Below are 19,061 nucleotides of genomic sequence, written 5' to 3' on the forward strand. Positions count from 1 at the left end.
ACTGCCTGTGCGGAGTTTGCAAGTTCTCCCTGTGACTGCATGGGTTTTCGCCGGGTGCTCCGGTTTCCTTCCACAGCCAAAGACTTGCAGGTTGATAGGTAAATTGGCCATTGTAAATTGCCCCTAGTGTAGGCAGGTGATAGGGAATATGGGATTACTGTAGGGTTAGTATAAATGGGTGGTTGTTGGTCGGCACAGACTCGGTAGGCCAAAGGGCCGGTTTCAGTGCTGTATCTCTAAATAAAAAAATAAATATTATAGGAATTGTAACTTCTAAAAAAAACAATTGCAAATGTGTACAAAATATCATTAATTTTGTCCAAGATTCAAGGATTTAAAACAGTTTGACAGTATCAAACTGCTTTCAAAAAGCTGTACAAGATAGCTAAGAAACAAAGTCCAAGTGTAAATGAAGATTCAAGAGAAGACAAGAATAGGTGGAATTTGGAGAGAGATATTTGGTCATCGAATTAATGATGCTTAAATTCAATCTCAAGCTGTTCTAATAAATGGCAAGTGCCTCATTCTAGATAAAAATAAATATATAATTAATCAATTTTATTTAGTTAAAATATCTTGTTTGTAAAGCAATTTATGTTAACATTTATTTCTCTCAACTTGAATAGTGTGTCCAATTCTGGGACCACACTTTAGGAAGGATGTGAAAGCATTAGAGAGGGTGCAGAAAAGATTTGCGAAAATGGTTCCAGGGAGGAGGGACTTCAGTTACGTGGACTGGAGAAGTTGGGGTTGTTCTCCTTTGAGAAGATTGAGGGGGGGATTTGATAGAGGTATTCAAAGTCATGAGGGGTCTGGACAGAACAGTTAAGGAAAAAATGTTCCCATTGGCAGAAGGGTCGAGAACCAGAGGTCACAGATTTAAGGTGAATGGCAAAATGGCAAAAGAACCAAAGGCGGCAGGAGGAAAAACGTTTTTTGGCAGTGTGTGGTTAGGATTTGGAATGCACTGCCTGAGTGTGGTGAAGGCAGATTCAATCATGGCTTTCAAAAGGGAATTGGATAATTATCTGAAGAGAAAAAAATTGCAGGGAAAAAGGGAGGGGAGTGGGACTCGCTGATTTGCTCTTACACAGAGCCAGCGCGGACAAGACGGTCCCCTTGTGCTGTACCTGTTCTATGATTTATTTTGTAACAGTCACCATTTAAAAGAAAGTTTGGTTGTGTAGCGCAAAACTATATTAAATCCAGTTAACGGATTACTCCAAACGAAGTAACTGTTCATTCCCCAGTCTGTGTAACTCTGCAAGGATGAAGTTTAGGAAAGGTACAGCTTCTGGATTGCAAGAGATAAGATCCACTTACAGAAACTGCTGTTAAACAGTTGGGAGAGGACAGAGTTATAAAAACTCAAAATTGTCAGACTAAATCTATCCATCTGATAACAGGCAACATTTTGGAGAAGTTATTCCCCAACAAAAAATTCATGGTCTTGCATCTGATACCCCTGAAAGATGCCACTATTGTCACACAATCAGCATATAACATATTGATCTATTAACCAGGAAGGAACTCTCAAGTTGTTTACAACTGGGTGCTAGTAGTGTCCTTCCCTACTTTAGATCTAGTTGAAATTCTCACAACCAACTAGAAATTCATGACAGCAAACTCCTGTTAGGTTCCTTACCAAGCAGTACTTTGATGCATGCATGCAGTGCCCATTTTGTACATAGGGAAGGGGAAACTGGGAACCGATCAGCAGTACTGAATTTGCATGGGGTAAAGATGTGGAGGGTCTTGAAAGCGAGAATAAGGATCTTTGGTAACCAATTTCCTAAGGCACAGGATATTAGTGGAATAAGTTGGGATGGGAGGATTGCATTTGCTGTATTTATGGGGCACAAGGACTCAGCTTGTGGAGTTCTCGATGAATTGAAGTTTGCAAGAGGTGGGGTTGACCATTTCAAAATGCCTGTGCGCTTAGGCAAAGAAACAGTTACAAATAATATAGGGATTTTATTGGATCAAGTGGTGTTACAGAGATGGACTATGAAGAAAAGAGGAGAATGGAATCGTCAGCATTGTTGATGGTGATAGAGAGCGATCTAGAAGGATTAGCAAGCCATAGTTGTAGTCACAGGTGATTTGAAATCGTGGAAACCTGGTTATACTCTAGTCGGACGCCAGATTGAGAGGTCCTGAACATGATGTCATGGGGGAGGTCAGCATATATTTAAGTGGCAACAATGTATTCAGGCATCTTAAAGAGAACAGAGAAACTGGAGGCAGTATGTGAAGTTAGAGGGGTTGAAGGTGAGCTGTTTATGGAAAGTTGATTCTGCTCACTTTAAAAGGTTTGGGAACAAAGATTGAAAGGGAGAAGATGGCAATGTCAGTGAGCACAAAGCAGACAAAGGAAGTTGAGAGTTCAGAGACTGGGTTGGAAGGAGGTTGAGGGAGCATGTGGTGGGCTTCATAGAAGAAATGAGGTGTGATGAGGGCTGTAGAACGTAAAGGCCTTCACAACAAAGTGAACAGCCTCAATTTTGAAACGAAGTCTATGAGCTCTTCACATCAGAGGCCTGGATGACAGAAACCAGGAGGAAATTGTGGTGGCGAAAAGGAGATTGGGATTTCCTTGTGCATCTTGGATGATATTGAAGTGATGGGAACATTTTCTTAGAGAAGGAGTGATAGTAACATAAAAAATGTTCAAGCAAGAGGGCTCATTGGGCCCACCTATACACAGAATTCTCTCAGTACATTTCTAATAACCCTGCATCTCACATGTTCACAGATCCGTGAAGAGCTCTTTCTCGAAAACCATAGGGTTTCTTGCCCTACCATCCGTGTCAGAAATCTGTTCCATATACTTGGCACCCTTTTCATTAAAAGAAATCTTACATTTCCTATTTTCTTTTGCTGTCCTTAATTTGTAAATATGATCCCTTGTGCTTAAATACAAAGAAGAAAGTTTACTTGGATTGAAGTAGTTCAAACCTTTGATAATTTTGAACACTTCTATCGTATCTTCTCATAGTTTGCTCTTCAGAGAAAAACAACAAAACAAAATCTTTCCTCAAATGTAATTTCCTTAAGCTCTGAGATCAACCATGTAGCCTTTCTTTGCACCCCAATGAATGAAAATCCTTTTTGCAGTGGGCTGATTAAAACTGTACACATTACTCAGAAGTGGTCTTGCCACAGTCAAGTACCATTTTAAAATGATCTATCTGGATTCATAGATTATACCCCTGGGCTAGTGTACTATTTTTAAAAACAAATATAGCCTGCAAACACTATGCTGATGGTTTTCCTTTCGTTCCCAACTCCCCTCATGCCCTCTCCAAGCCCAGCTTGTCCACGAGACCCACCTCCTCCTCTTTTGGCACTCCCACTAAACTGCTGACCACCCAACTTCCCTTCCTGGCTGCCATGTTAGCTGACATTGTTAATGATTCTCTCTCCTCAAGTTCTGTCCCTCTCTCTTTCGATTGTGCTGTCTTCAACCCTCAAAATCCAACCACCCTGTCCTCTCCAAAATTCTTGAATGTGTTGTCATCTTCCAAATTTGTGTCCATTTTTTCTGGAACTCAACGTTTGGAGGTAGCCAGTCAGGTTTCTGCCTCTGCCACAGTACCAAAATGGCCATCAAAGTAACAAATGACAGGCTGTGTGACTGTGAAAAAGGAAAACTATCTTTCCTGGTCATTCTCGACCTGTTTGCAGCCTTTGACACAATTCATCACACCATTTTTCTCCAATGCCTTTCCACTGTCGTCCAGCTAGGTGGGACTGCACTCACATGGTTCCATTCTTATGTACCTAATTGTAGCCAGAGAATCACTATCAACGGCTTCCATTTCCATTCCTGCACAGTTATCTCTGGCGTCCCCCGAGGATCCATCCTTGATGCTCTCCTGGGTGCTGCCCCTCGGTGACACCATCCAAAAACACATCTGTTTCCAAAGGTATGCTGACAGCACCCAGCTCGACCTCACCACCACCTTTCTCGACCACTATCTCTAAATGATTTAAGATTGTTTATCTGACAACCAGCACTGGATGAGCAGAAATTTCCTCCAATTAAATACTGCTAAGATTGAAGCCATTATCTTAGGTCCCCGCCACAAAATCGCAGAGTCATAGAGTCAGAATCTTAGTGTTATACAGCACAGAAACAGACCCTTCCTCCCATTGTGTCTGTGCCAGCCATTAAGCACCGAACTATTCTAATCCCATTTTCCAGCATTTGGCCTGTAGCCTTGTATGCTATGGCATTTCAAGTGCTCATCCAAATACTTCTTAAATGTTGTGATGGTTCCTACCTCTACCACCACTTCAGGCAGTGCGTTCCAGATTCCAACCACCCTTTGGGTGAAATTTTTTTTCCCCAAATCCCCTCGAGACCTCCTGCCCCTTACCTTAAATCTATGCCATAAAAACAAGAAATGCTGGAACCACTAAGCAGGTCTGGCAGCATCTGCGGATGCTGCGAGACCTGCTGAGTGGTTCCAGCATTTCTTGTTTTTATTTCAGATTTCCAGCATCCGCAGTATTTTGCTTTTATTTTAGTGTTTAATTCACTGCCACTTTTCTTCCAGGAATGCCTACCTTGAAGAAGTTCTGCTCTTCTCTCCGATGGGATTTTCGTTTTCCACAGATGCTGCCAGACCTGCTGAGTGGTTCCAGCATTTCTTGTTTTTATTTGATTTCCAGCATCCGCAGTATTTTGCTTAAATCTATGCCCCCTGGTTATTGACCCCTCTGCTGAGGGAAAAAGTTTCTTCCCATCTAACCTATCAATGCCCCTCATAATTTTGTACACCTCAATCATATCTTCCCTCAGCCTTCTCAGCTTTAAGGAAAACAACCCTAGCCTTTTCAGTCCCTCTTCATAGCTGAAACGCTCCAGCCCGGGCAACATCCTGGTGAATCTCCTCTGCACCCTCTCCAGTGCAATCACATCCTTCCTATCGTGTGGTGACCAGAACTGTACACTATACTCCAGCTGTGGCCTAACTAGCGTTTTATACAGCTCCATCATAACCTCCCTGCTCTTATATTCTATGCCTCGGCTAATAAAGGCAAGTATTGCATATACCTTCCTAACCATCTTATCTACCTGTGCTGCTGCCTTCAGTGATCGATGGACAAGTACACCAAGGTCCCTCTGACCCTCTGTACTTCCTAGGATCCTACCATCCATTGTATATTCCCTTGCCTTGTTAGTCCTCCAAAATGCATTACCTCACACTTCTCAGGATTAAATTCCATTTGCCACTGCTCCACCCATCTATATCATCCTGTAATCTAAGGCTTTCCTCCTCACCATTTACGACACCACCAATTTTCGTGTCATCTGCGAACTGACTGATCATACCTCCTATATTCACATCTAAATCATTAATGTATACTACAAACAGCAAGGGACCCAGCACCAAACCCTGTGGTACACCACTGGTCACAGGCTTCCACTCACAAAAACAACCCTCGACCATTACCCTCCGCCTCCTGTCACTAAGTCAATTTTGGATCCAAATTGCCCTGGATCCCATGGGCTCTTACCTTCTTAACCAATCTCCCATGCAGGACCTTATCAAAAGCCTTACTGAAGTCCATGTAGACTACATCAGCTGCTTTACCCTCATCTACACATATAGTCACCACCTCAAAAAATTCAATCAAGTTAGTTAGACACGATCACCCACCGATAAAGCCATGCTGACTATCCCTGATTAATCTCTGTCTCTCTGAGTGGAGATTAATCCTGCCCTGCAGAATTTTTTCCAATAGTTTCCCAACCACTAATGTTAGACTCACCAGCCTCAACTCTGCTCCTTTGCCGATTCCATTCCTCCCCGGCAATTGTCTGAGGCTGCACCAGACTGTTTGCAACCTCAGTGCCATATTTGACCTGAGATGAGCTTTGAACCACATATCTGCATCGCCACTAAGGCCCCCATTGTGCCAGGAATCTAAAATCCTCATTCCTGCACCATCTCTCAAGCTACACAGGAATGTGCTTAATTGATCTTGCCTCATCTGTCCAATGCCTGACATGGAAATAATCCTTTGACAACACCCCTTCAGGTCTTGCTCTTCAGCTTTGACCCTACCTCCTCTTAACTGCCTCCAAAGGATCCTCACACTATTCTTTTCTAAAACATTGATTACTACACAAGCAGCTCTGGCTGCTTTCCCTCCCTTTCCAAAAGATTTTCCACCTGCTCAGTTATGTCCTTTAACCTGGTCTCAAGGAAGTAATAGGGCATTTGAGACTTCGTCATGGCTATTAAAAGGCTATCACTCGAATAATTGAATTTCCAAACACTTCCACCTGCCTATTCGCCTCGTCCTTTTTGTTCCCTGGATAACCACTTGTTCTGTAGTGCTATAGCTTTACTTATGTTTATTCTCCTATTCATCTCTGATGATGTCTTCATCAGATGTGTAACAGTGAACATTAGTTGGACGGTTTCAGCTTCATAGAGACGCCCGGCTCCTCTCTACCTATCACTCTGAGCAATAACCCATTTGTCATGTTCTAGATTCCTTTCTACCCGAAACCACTTCTTGAAACTTATGCTCAGCAAAATTATCTTCCTTCTATTTGGTGCACAGTGTGGTTAGCTCATGCTCGAACGAAGCATTTTTCTGCTCAAGTAACACAACCTTCTAACAATTCATGTGTTCATACTGCTCCTAGATATCTATGGATCCAGGAAGGCCCACATCAAGTCACAAATATAACTGGCTTTGCCATTTTTTTTCTTCTTTTATGGGATGTGGGCATCGCTGGCAAGCCCTAACTGCCCTTGACAACTGAGTGGCTTGCTAGGCCATTCCAGAGGGCAGTTAAGAGTCAACCACATTGCCACGGGTCTGGAGTCACATGTAGGTAAGGACAGCAGATTTCCTTCCCGAAAGGACACTAGCAAACCAGATGGGATTTTACAACAATCGATGGCAGCAATAGTGCCATGAAACAGACGAGCTTACAATTCCAGATTTTTTTTTTATTAATTGAATTTAAATTCCACCAGCTGCCATGTCCCCAGGACATTGGCCTGGGCCTCTGGATTACTAGTTCAGTGACATTACCACTACGCCACCATATCCCCCCATTGCATTTGCTATTTTTCTAAATATAACACCTCCAACCTAGTTTCTAAAAGTAGGGTTTTTTTTGATGCGTGGAAGGATGGTTGGGTGAGAAAATAATGCAGTAATACAATGTTGGGGCTTTACTATGTAAAAGATGGTTGACATTGCTACTAATGGTGACTTTAAACTCGTCATAACGCTGTATGCAAATGAGTAAATCCAAGTATTGCAGAAAAATACCAGCATTCATCTACTTTGGACTGTGAACAAGTTAAATACGATGATTGCACGTCAAGCGAGGTGTATACTATATGTTAATATACGTAGGGTTGCTGCAGAGTTAAGAGACCTCCTGGTCTTGTTCTAGCCATAGTCCCAGAGGACCATAGACATCTCTCTCCATTACAGAACGACAGTTGGTGATGTATAGATTGAAGGTCACCACTCCTATGGCGTGGGATAAGGTGAGGAGGTAGGCCTCCATGAACTACCACAGCCAGTATTGGGATTGAACCCATGTTGTTGGCGTCTTTATTAGAATTAGAACATTACAGCGCAGTACAGGCCCTTCGGCCCTCAATATTGCACCGACCTGTGAAACCATCTGACCTACACTATTCCATTTTCATCCATATGTCTATCCAATGACCACTTAAATGCCCTTAAAGTTGGCGAGTCTACTACTGCTGCAGGCAGGGCGTTCCACGCCCCTACTACTCTCTGAGTAAAGAAACTACCTCTGACATCTGTCCTATATCTATCACCCCTCAACTTAAAGCTATGTCCCCTCGTGTTTGCCATCACCATCTGAGGAAAAAGACTCTCACTATCCACCCTATCTAACCCTCTGATTATCTTATATGTCTCTATTAAGTCACCTCTCCTCCTCCTTCTCTCCAACGAAAACAACCTCAAGTCCCTCAGCTTTTCCTCGTAAGACCTTCCCTCCATACCAGGCAACATCCTAGTAAATCTCCTCTGCACCCTTTCCATAGCTTCCACATCCTTCCTATAATGCGGTGACCAGAACTGCACGCAATACTCCAGGTGCGGTCTCACCAGAGTTTTGTACAGCTGCAGCATGACCTCGTGGCTCCGAAACTCGATACCCCTACTAATAAAAGTTAACACACCATATGCCTTCTTAACAGCCCTATTAACCTGGGTAGCAACCTTCAGGGATTTATGCACCTGGACACCAAGATCTCTCTGTTCATCTACACTACCAAGAATCTTCCCATTAGCCCAGTACTCTGCATTCCTGTTACTCCTTCCAAAGTGAATCACCTCGCACTTTTCCCCATTAAACTCCATTTGCCATCTCTCAGCCCAGCTCTGCAGCCTATCTATGTCCCTCTGTACCCCACAACATCCTTCGGCACTATCCACAACTCCACCGACCTTAGTGTCATCCGCAAATTTACTAACCCACCCTTCTACACCCTCTTCCAGGTCATTTATAAAAATGACAAACAGCAGTGGCCCCAAAACAGATCCTTGCGGTACACCACTAGTAACTAAACTCCAGGATGAACATTTGCCATCAACCACCACCCTCTGTCTTCTTTCAGCTAGCCAATTTCTGATCCAAAGCTCTAAATCACCTTCAACCCCATACTTCCGTATTTTCTGCAATAGCCTACCATGGGGAACCTTATCAAATGTCTTAATGAAATCCATATACACCACATCCACTGCTTTACCCTCATCCACCTGTTTGGTCACCTTCTCGAAAAACTCAATAAGGTTTGTGAGGCACAACCTACCCGTCACAAAACCGTGCTGACTATCGCTAATGAACTTATTCTTTTCAAGATGATTATAAATCCTGTCTCTCATAACCCTTTCCAACATTTTACCCACAACCGAAGTAAGGCTCACAGGTCTATAATTACCAGGGCTGTCTCTACTCCCCTTCTTGAACAAGGGGACAACATTTGCTATCCTCCAGTCTTCCGGCACTATTCCTGTCGACAATGACGACATAAAGATCAAGGACAAAGGCTCTGCAATCTCCTCCCTAGCTTCCCAGAGAATCCTAGGATAAATCCCATCTGGCCCAGGGGACTTATCTATTTTCACACTTTCCAAAATTGATAACATCTCCTCTTGTGAACCTCAATCCCAGCTAGCCTAGTAGCCTGAATCTCAGTATTCTCCTCGACAACATTTTCTTTCTCTACTGTAAATACTGACGAAAAATATTCATTTAACGCTTCCCCTATCTCCTCTGATTCCACACACAACTTCCCACTACTATCCTTGATTGGCCCTGTTGTAACTCTAGTCATTCTTTTATTCCTGATATACCTATAGAAAGCCTTAGGGTTTTCCCTGATCCTATCCGCCAATGACTTCTCGTGTCCTCTCCTTGCTCTTCTTAGCTCTCCCTTTAGATCCTTCCTGGCTAGCTTGCAACTCTCAAGCGCCCTAACTGAGCCTTCACGTCTCATCCTAACATAAGCCTTCTTCTTCCTCTTGACAAGCGCTTCAACTTCTTTAGTAAACCACGGCTCCCTCGCTCGACAACTTCCTCCCTGCCTCACAGGTACATACTTATCAAGGACACGCAGTAGCTGCTTCTTGAATAAGCTCCACATTTCGATTGTTCCCATCCCCTGCAGTTTCTTTCCCCATCCTACGCATCCTAAATCTTGCCTAATCGCATCATAATTTCCTTTCCCCCAGCTATAATTTTTGCCCTGCGGTATATACCTGTCCCTGCCCATCGCTAAGGTAAACCTAACCGAATTGTGATCACTATCACCAAAGTGCTCACCTACATCTAAATCTAACACCTGGCCGGGTTCATTACCCAGTACCAATCCAATGTGGCATCGCCCCTGGTTGGCCTGTCTACATACTGTGTCAGAAAACCATCCTGCACACACTGGACAAAAACTGACCCATCTAAAGTACTCGAACTATAGTATTTCCAGTCGATATTTGGAAAGTTAAAGTCCCCCATAACAACTACCCTGTTACTCTCGCCCCTGTCGAGAATCATCTTCGCTATCCTTTCCTCTACATCTCTGGAACTATTTGGAGGTCTATAAAAGACTCCCAACAGGGTGACCTCACCTCTCCTGTTTCTAACCTCGGCCCATACTACCTCAGTAGACGAGTCCTCAAATGTCCTTTCTGTCGCTGTAATACTCTCCTTGATAAACAATGCCACCCCCCCCCCCCCCTCTTTTACCATCTTCTCTGTTCTTACTGAAACATCTAAATCCCGGAACCTGCAACATCCATTCCTGCCCCTGCTCTACCCATGTCTCCGAAATGGCCACTACATCGAGATCCCAGGTACCAACCCATGCTGCAAGCTCACCCACCTTATTCCGGATGCTCCTGGCGTTGAAGTAGACACAGTTTAAACCAGGTTCTTGCTTGCCAGTGCCCTCTTGCGTCCTTGTAACCTTATCCCTGACCTCACTACTCTCAACATCCTGTACACTGGAACTACATTTTAGGTTCCCATTTCCCTGCTGAATTAGTTTAACCCCCCCCCCCCCCCCGAAGAGCACTAGCAAATCTCCCCCCCAGGATATTGGTACCCCTCTGGTTCAGGTGAAGACCATCCTGTTTGTAGAGGTCCCACCTACCCCAGAAAGAGCCCCAATTATCCAGGAAACCAAAACCCTCCCTCCTGCACCATCCCTGCAGCCACGTGTTCAACTCCTCTCTCTCCCTATTCCTCACTTTGCTATCACGTGGCACGGGCAACAACCCAGAGATAACAACACTGTTTGTTCTCGCTCTAAGCTTCCACCCTAGCTCCCTGAATTTCTGTCTTAAATCCCCATCTCTCTTCCTGCCTATGTCGTTGGTGCCTATGTGGACCACGACTTGGGGCTGCTCCGCCTCCCCCTTAAGGATCCCAAAAACACGATCCGAGACATCACACATTGGGAGTCCCCAATGACTAATGCTCTGCTCCTCTTCCCCCTTCCTTTCTGAGCAACAGGGACAGACTCTGTGCCAGATACCTGTACCCCATTGCTTACCCCTAATGCATCACACTCTAGCTGTCTAGCCAAATGAGCTAACCGACCATCCCCCCCCACAACCCCCCACCACTCCCTCCTTGTCTAAGAACATAAGAAATAGGAGCAGGAGTATGCCATTTGGCCCCATGAGCCAGCTCCGCAATTCAATAAGAACATTGCAGATCACATTGCGGCCTTAACTCCACTTTCCTGCCTGCCCCCATAACCCTTTACTCCCTTCAAGATCAAAAATCTGTCTGGCTCAGCCTTGAATATATTCAATGACCCAGCCTCCACTGCTCTCTGAGGAAGAGAATTCCAAAGATTAACCACCCTCTGAGAGATGAAATTCTTCCTCATCTCCATCTTAAATGGTAGACCCCTTATTTTGAAACTGTGCCCCGGTTCTAGATTCCACCACGAGTGGAAACATCCTCTTAGCAGCTAGCCTGTCAAGCCCCATCAGAATCTTGTATGTTTCAATAAGATCACCTCTCCTTCTTCTAAACTTCAGTGAGTATAATTGAGGCCCAAACTACTCAAACTTTCCTTATAAGACAACCCCTTCATCCCAGGAAATCAACATTGTGAACTTTCAATGTGCTACCTGCAATGCAAATACATCCCTCCTTAACTAAGGAGACCAAAACTGTACAAAGTACTCTAGGTATGGTCTCACCAATGGTCTGTACAACTGTAGCAAGACTTCCTTCCCTTTATACTCCAACCCCCTCACACAAAAGGCTAACATTCCATTTGCCTTCTGAATTACTTGCTGTACCTGCATGCTAACTTTTTGTGATTCATGCATGAGGACACCAAGATCCCTCTGTACCACAGCATTCTGTAGTTTCTCTCCAATTAAATAATATTCTACTTTTCTAGTCTTCCCACCAAAGTGGACAACCTTACATTTTCTCACATTATACTCTATCTGCCAAATTTTTGCCCACCCACTTAACCTATCCATCTCCTTTTGCAGACTCGTGACCTCCTCATAACTTGCTCTCCCACCTACATTTGCATCGTTAGCAAATCTGGCGACAATACACTCGGTTACTTCATCCAAATCATTTAGATTGTAAATAGTTGAGGCCCCAGCGCTGATCCCTGTGACACCCCACTGGTTACGGTTTGCCAACCTGAAAATGACCCATTTATCCCGACTCTGTTTCCTGTTCATTATCCATGCTAATACATCACCCCCAACACCATGAGCCCTGAACTTGTGCAGTGACCTTTTATGTTGCACCTTATCGAGTGCCTTTTGGAAATCCAAATACACTATATGTACTTGTTTCCCTTTATTCATCCTGCTTGTTACATCCTCAAAGAGCTCCAATAAATTTGTCAAACCTAATTTTACTTACACATCATGTTGACTCTTGATTTATGATTATGATTTTCTAAATGTCCGGCTACTACATGCTTAATAATGGATTCCAGCATTAAGGTGAGGTGAGGTGAGGGTGATTACCCTTGATATCAAGTCAGCATTTAATCAAGTGTGGCCAAATTGAAGTCACACTCGGTCAAATGCTGCCTTGACATGGGGAATTGGGGGAAAACTCTCTGCTGGTTGGAGTCATACCTATCACAAGGGAAGATGGTTGTGGTTGTTGAAGGCCAATCATCTAAGCCCCAGGACATTGCTACAGGAGTTCTTCAGGGTAGTATCCTAGGCCCAACCACCTTCAACTGCGTCATCAAAGACCTTCCCTCCAGCATAAGGTCAGAAGTGGCATGTTCTGTACCATTCGCAACTCATCAGATACTGAAGCTGTCTGTGTCCATATGCAGCAAGACCTGGACAACAGTCAGGCTTGGACTGATAAATGGCAAGTAACATTCCTGCCACTCAAATGCCAGGCAATGACACTATCCAGCAAGAGAGAATCTAACCATCTTCCCTTGACACTCAACAGCATGACCTGGGGCAGGGGTTACCACTGACCAGAAACTGAACTGGAGCAGTCACAAATACTGTGGTTACAAGAGCAGATCAGAGGCTGGGAATTCTGCAGCGAGTAACCCACCTCCTGACTCCCCAAATCCCATCAATCATCTACAAGGCACAAGGCAGGAGTGTTGATGGAATATGCTCTCCGACAGCAGTCAAGAAGCTCGACATCATCCAGGACAAAGCAGCCACTTGATCAGCACCCCATCCACCCTTAAACATTCAGTCCCTCCACCACTGAGGAACTGTGGCAGCAGTGTGTACCATCTACTAGATACACTGAAACAACTCATTAGTCCCATTAGTTCTTCTAGTAATTTTTCTCTCGTGATAGTGATAGTTTTAAGTTCCTCACTCCCTTTTGCCCCCGATTTTCTGCCATTATTTTTTTTTTGTCTTCTTCCGTGGAGAGAGATATAAAATACTTAATCAAAGTCTCTGCCATTTCCTTGTTCCACATTATTAATTCCCCAGTCTCATCCTGTGTTTACCAATGTTTACTTGAGCTATTCTCTTCCTCTTTATATACTTGTAGATGCTCTTTTTATTCTGCTTGCTAGTTTACTCTCATATTTTAATTTCTCCCTCTATTTTCTTTTGAAGTCATCTTTTGTTGGTTTCTAAAAATTTGCCAACCTTCTGGCCTACTGCTATTTGCAGCACTGTACGCCTTTCCTTTCAATTTGATACCATTCTTAACTTCCTTAGTTAGCCACGGATGGTACATCCTTCTTAGAGTCTTTCTTTCTCAATCGTTGTTAATATTTCCTTAAATGTTTATCTACCATGTTACCTTTTAACCTATTTTCCTAGTCCACATAGCCAACTTTGTCTTCATGCCTTTTTAATTGCTTTTATTTAAGTTTAAGACATTAGTTTCAGACCCAGGTTTCTCACCCTCAAACTGAATGTGAAATTCAAACATGTTATTATCACTCTTGCCTACAGGATCCTTTACTATGAGATCATGAATTAATCCTGTGTCATTACACATTACCAAGTCTAAAATAGTCTGCTCCCCTGGTTGGTTCCAGAACGTATTGTTCTGAGGAACTTGCCCAAATACACTCTACGAACTCATCCTCAAGGCTACCTTTGCCAATTTGATTTGTCCAACCGATATGAAGATTAAAATCGCCCACAATTATTGCAATACCTTTCTTACAAGCTCCCATTATTTCTTGATTTAGACTCTCTTCTGCAGTGCAGCTACTGTTAGCGGGCATGTAGACTACTCTCACCAGTGACTTCTCTCCCTATTGCTTTTCTCTACTCAAAATGATTCTACATCTTGATCTTCAAAGCCAAGATCATTTTTCACCACTGTACTGATCTCATTCTTTATTAGCACAGCTACCCCTCTCCTTTTCTTTTCTTCCTATCTTTCCGAAATGTCAACTGCCCTTGAATATTCAGTTCCTGGTCTTATTCATTCACGGCCAGAATTTTACACCCGCCAAAAAAGCGGGCTGGTGGCAGGGGCCTAAAATGGAGTGGGAGGCTCTTCTCAAGCATTCTCATCCACTTTGTTACGAATGCTGTGGGCAGTCAAGGTGGCAGCAAACTAAAGTAGCTGCTGGGCCCCAAGGATAGTGCAGATAATGGATCAGATAGGTAGGTTGACGAGTGCAAAGGGGTTATTGAATAGTTTTTTCTAGGACAGAAAGTGGAAGGGAAGGATTTAGTAAACAGAAAATAAAACAAGATTTTCAGATATTATAAGCTTGGAACCTTATGTGGAAGCAAGTTTAAGGGAGTGACTGCATAGGTGGTTGATTAATTGTACTATTGGACCGTCAGGATGAAGGAGTAAAGCAGGACTAAGTATTTGGAACAGAATGAGGAAGACTTAAGAGGATGAGGGGTTGCTTAATGCAGAGACTAAGTGACGACAGTAGGTAGGAGACTCTGTTAAAAAGGCATTGCTTGGATAACAAGAATTCTGATGGAAAGTTGAGAGGTATGGTCAGACAAGTGCCGCAATTATTAGTAAATCAGTATTAGTAACTCAGAAAAATAGACAGGCATTTGTCACCATTCCAGAGACAACAGTAAGATTGCAAAGAAAGAAACTTGCATTGGCAGTTCTTTCCCTGTTGATGAATCCTCAACATTTTTGATACTGTTGGCAAACTAGTAATGCACACCCTCGACTGATGACATCCAGCCAATCTCTCGGACAGATTGGCCGGATGATTTGAAAAGAGAGACTATTTTGAATTTCTACAGCTTGAGCAATTTAACCATCGTAGCATGAGGAGAGGATGGAATCTGCCATTTCTGGGGGATCGCAAGCTGTCATTTCCTTCCTGTTCTGTAATCCACGTGCAGCATATTGCTAATTTCAGTTTCCAAGTGAACAGTTGCCCTAATGATCTTAGTGGATGTCCCCTATGAACATAGGCAAACAAAGTTCAAAATGTGGCAGCCACATGCTCTTGACTGTTTTCCTAACCCAAGAATCTGCACGGATTCCCTTCCAATATGGTCTGAAGCTGTAAGCAGCCCAATCTCACATCAACATCTAATTGGTCTGCAGCTGTGGTATCAGTATTTGAGTAGTTGGGGCAGAACCAAAAGACTTGGATGGAGTACCTCAAGAACCAACAAAAGGAAATTTAGAAGGGTTTCTGATGCCATCTCTGCTTAGGCTTGTAGGATGGGCAACCTGCTTTATAAGAATTAGGTTAGTTCCTAGATGCAATCCTTGCGATGGCCTTCGGGTTCTGCCAGGACCTCAAACAGCCCTTTGAAAATAAATAACAATTTTGTGAAGACCATATATCTGCAAGCACACCAATAATACAGATAAACTGAAGATCCTGCACCAGAAGTTGTGAGTTTGTTGTTGCCTGTTTAGCTATCAAAGGTGCAGACAGAATCTTGGAAGTCTACTGGCTTAAGAGTTCTGCTCAGCTGACATATCAGACTATGCATATTCAAAGCACTCGCTTCAAATAATTATCTTCCTCATGAGTGTAACTGTTTGGAATTTGCAAGGAACGGAGGAAAGAACAGGGTTCGTCCCTGTACTTATCTCTTGACAATTATGCGATAGACAGATGTAGTCACAGTTCTGGGAGACAGAGACAAAAACTCTGAGGTAGAAATTGGACTACGTAAAGGTGGTCCTCCTTAGTTGTCTCAAATAACTGCTCACAAATAATGCCAGATCACTGTCACATCTATTTCCCATTCCAAGTAAAATGCTCAATCTTCCAGCTATAAATCATATGTAATGCTGACATCTGTGAAGACTGTCCTTGTTTCATTCAGAGTCAGTCAATGCATACTTCAACTCCACAAGGGATGCATTGGTTTCCTCTGATTTGATACTCAAGGATAGACGAGCAGGTCCCTTGAAAGCTAGACTTCACACAATATCCCCTGTGAGCTCAGGAATGAAGACAATGTCCAAATAAATCTTACAGCTAAGCAAACTTCCAGAAGTAGAAATATCCTCCCTTTGAGTAAAAGTGGCCGTGAATAGGATCATCACTAACCTCAGTGAACAAGCAGGTGTGAAAATTTTCAAGGGAAGTATCCCCTGAATATTTACAATCTGACTCTCAGTGAAAATAGCTGAAAAAGGATCTCCTGCATCAGCCGCTACTGAAGGAGCTGTCAGAGATACAAATGTTAATACTGACAATAAATATACAAACTCAACAGCAAACAACAAACTGTTCTTTGCTGCAAAGGATGAAAGCTCTCACCAAAGCAAGTCCAAAGTAGTTGCAATGTTTTCTGAAAGAATGGGGTAAAATTAATCAGCAGCAATATCTGTTCTTCTGCATCCACAGTGGTTAGTGCCATAGATTTTTAAGGAATGGCACAGATTGGTGCTAAAAGGTTTAGACAACAAGGATTCCATTACGAGTCTACGGTGTTTCTTAGAATTAAAAATTACTTCATCCAGCCAGTACTTTTAGTCAATGATGCGAGCATGATGTCCACATCAACCACAAATTAGACCCACTGGAAAGGTGCAATGTTTCCCCAGCCATCAACCTGTCTACCTCAACTTACTTTTACATGACAGATTCTCCTGAAGGACGGCTGCCCAATGCTGGAGTGAGCATCATCTCAATGAGGGAAGAATTCTGAGACCCAACTCACATGCTGCTAGGTCATATTTATACTGATTTTAAAGACAGCCAAGGTATGAATTTCACAAAGGCGGAAGCCAGGAAAAACACACAGAATGGTATTGAAACCTGAACATCTTGGGTATCTGGTTACACCTGTTTTTGACTGGAGAACCATGTCGAATAAAACAGATGAATACCAACTTGGTCAAATGAAGGAGAACGGCTCCCTGCGGTTGAGGACAGTAGCAGCTGGTGTCCACTTGCCAACAGGAAAAAAAAAGAAACTGCATTGAGCCTTTCATGACCTCTGGACGTTCCAAAGTGCTATACAGCCAATTAAGTCCTTTGAGAAGCAATGTCACTGTTGTAAAGTATGAAACTTGGCAGCCAAATTTCACACAGATATCCAACAAACAGCAATGAGATAATGCCTGATAATTTGTTTTAGTGATGGGTTGATATATAAATATTGGCCAGGACACTGGGGAAAACTCCCCTGCTCTTCTTCAAATTGCACATAGGATCTTCTACATCCATCTGAGACGACAGATGGATGGAACATTGGTTTAATGCATCATCCAAAAGATGGCACCTCCAACAGTACAATACACCCTCACTACTACAATGAAGTGTCAGCCTGGATTATGTGCTCAAGTGTCTGGAGTGGGACTTGAACTCACAACCTTCTGACTCAGAGGTTAGATTACTACCACAAAGCCACAGTTGACAACCAAGAAGCAACACAATAACTCAGAGAAACAGCACAAAAAAGATTAGGTGGGTATTTTCCCAATGTCAATGTGTTCAAACTTCTTAAACGGGCTACCCAGTTCATCATTTTCCTTGTCAATTTGGGTTGTTCCTGCAATATATAGAGAGTACTGGAATGCTGCAATGTTATGATAGTTCCAGAGGGGCATATAATACTTGACCTTTATTACTATATTAGCCTATATTGGAGTGTCACCCTTAAGTAAAGTAGTTGCTGGTTAAAAATCTAAACCTGTTAATTTTGTTTTCAATTATGATGGATATGTTGGTGTGCTGTACATAGGACTTTGAGGTCAAAAAGTTTAATTAATTTTCCTTCCTTAAACATCCATACTATGGAAAGATGGAGAACACCATTCATTTTGTTAGATGAAATTTACTTCAAATCTGTAGTTGATTTAATCTAGGAAAATCAATTAAAATAGGAAAACCATTTAAAAGTGAATGTCAGAAAAATATGGATATCCCAAATTAATTACATTAGAAGGTTCAGATAATTCTATATTTTGATTATAGTATTAAATGCTAAATTATCAGTAGTTCCAAAAAATAGATATTACTTTGAACTTATATTTCAACCTTGATGTTGATGAATATGAAAATTGCAGATTCCATCATCTTTTTAAACTTACATGGAGAGGTTGATGGGAGGGCAGTTAAATTCTGCAATGTTCTGTACTTAAGTCCTGTGATTTTGGAAGAACTTTTTACATCTGATATAGGAATTTTAAACATGGAGCATTAAGAAAACTCTCACTAATTGTGGAAATTGACAGGACTGGGGGATATTGGCTGGAAGCTCGCGGGGGAAGTGGGGGGGGCGGAGAAGTGGAGGGTGGAATGATGGCAAACATTAATGGCCAAGACACTCAATGCATTTGATGTATGATCATGTCCTCAATGGAGGGGTAAACAATGGCCATAAAAATCACTTCAATCCTATTAAGTAATAATTGGCAGTTGATTTTTTCAAAATCACATTTCTAAAAGTTGCAACTCTCCTTTAGAAATAATAGAATTGGCAAAAACCACAACAGTTTGAAATTCCAAAGTATTCCACTGATATTGATGAGATATGAAAACTGTTTAAGCAAAAGTACCCTAGCATACCTTGCTATGAGGATCCGCAAACATCCTTGTGAAGATTTCACACAATCTTTTCAATTCAACACGACTGTTGAGAAG

At 42.6% G+C, this 19,061-nt stretch overlaps 1 protein-coding gene across 10 annotated transcripts in view; it reads right to left on the reverse strand.

Annotated features, from left to right (window-relative positions):
• Nucleotides 1-19,061, reverse strand: part of clasp2 (cytoplasmic linker associated protein 2) — a 673,953-nt gene that overhangs the window by 180,966 nt on the left and 473,926 nt on the right. For all 10 annotated transcript variants that reach the window (XM_068032254.1, XM_068032248.1, XM_068032247.1 and 7 more), the window contains one exon: nucleotides 18,987-19,050. In XM_068032254.1, coding sequence (XP_067888355.1) covers nucleotides 18,987-19,050 — 64 coding nt within the window. The remainder of the gene's footprint in view (nucleotides 1-18,986; nucleotides 19,051-19,061) is intronic.

The sequence above is a fragment of the Heterodontus francisci genome, chromosome 5 (assembly GCF_036365525.1).
Source record: "Heterodontus francisci isolate sHetFra1 chromosome 5, sHetFra1.hap1, whole genome shotgun sequence".
In the NCBI taxonomy this organism is placed as follows: Eukaryota; Metazoa; Chordata; class Chondrichthyes; order Heterodontiformes; family Heterodontidae; genus Heterodontus; species Heterodontus francisci.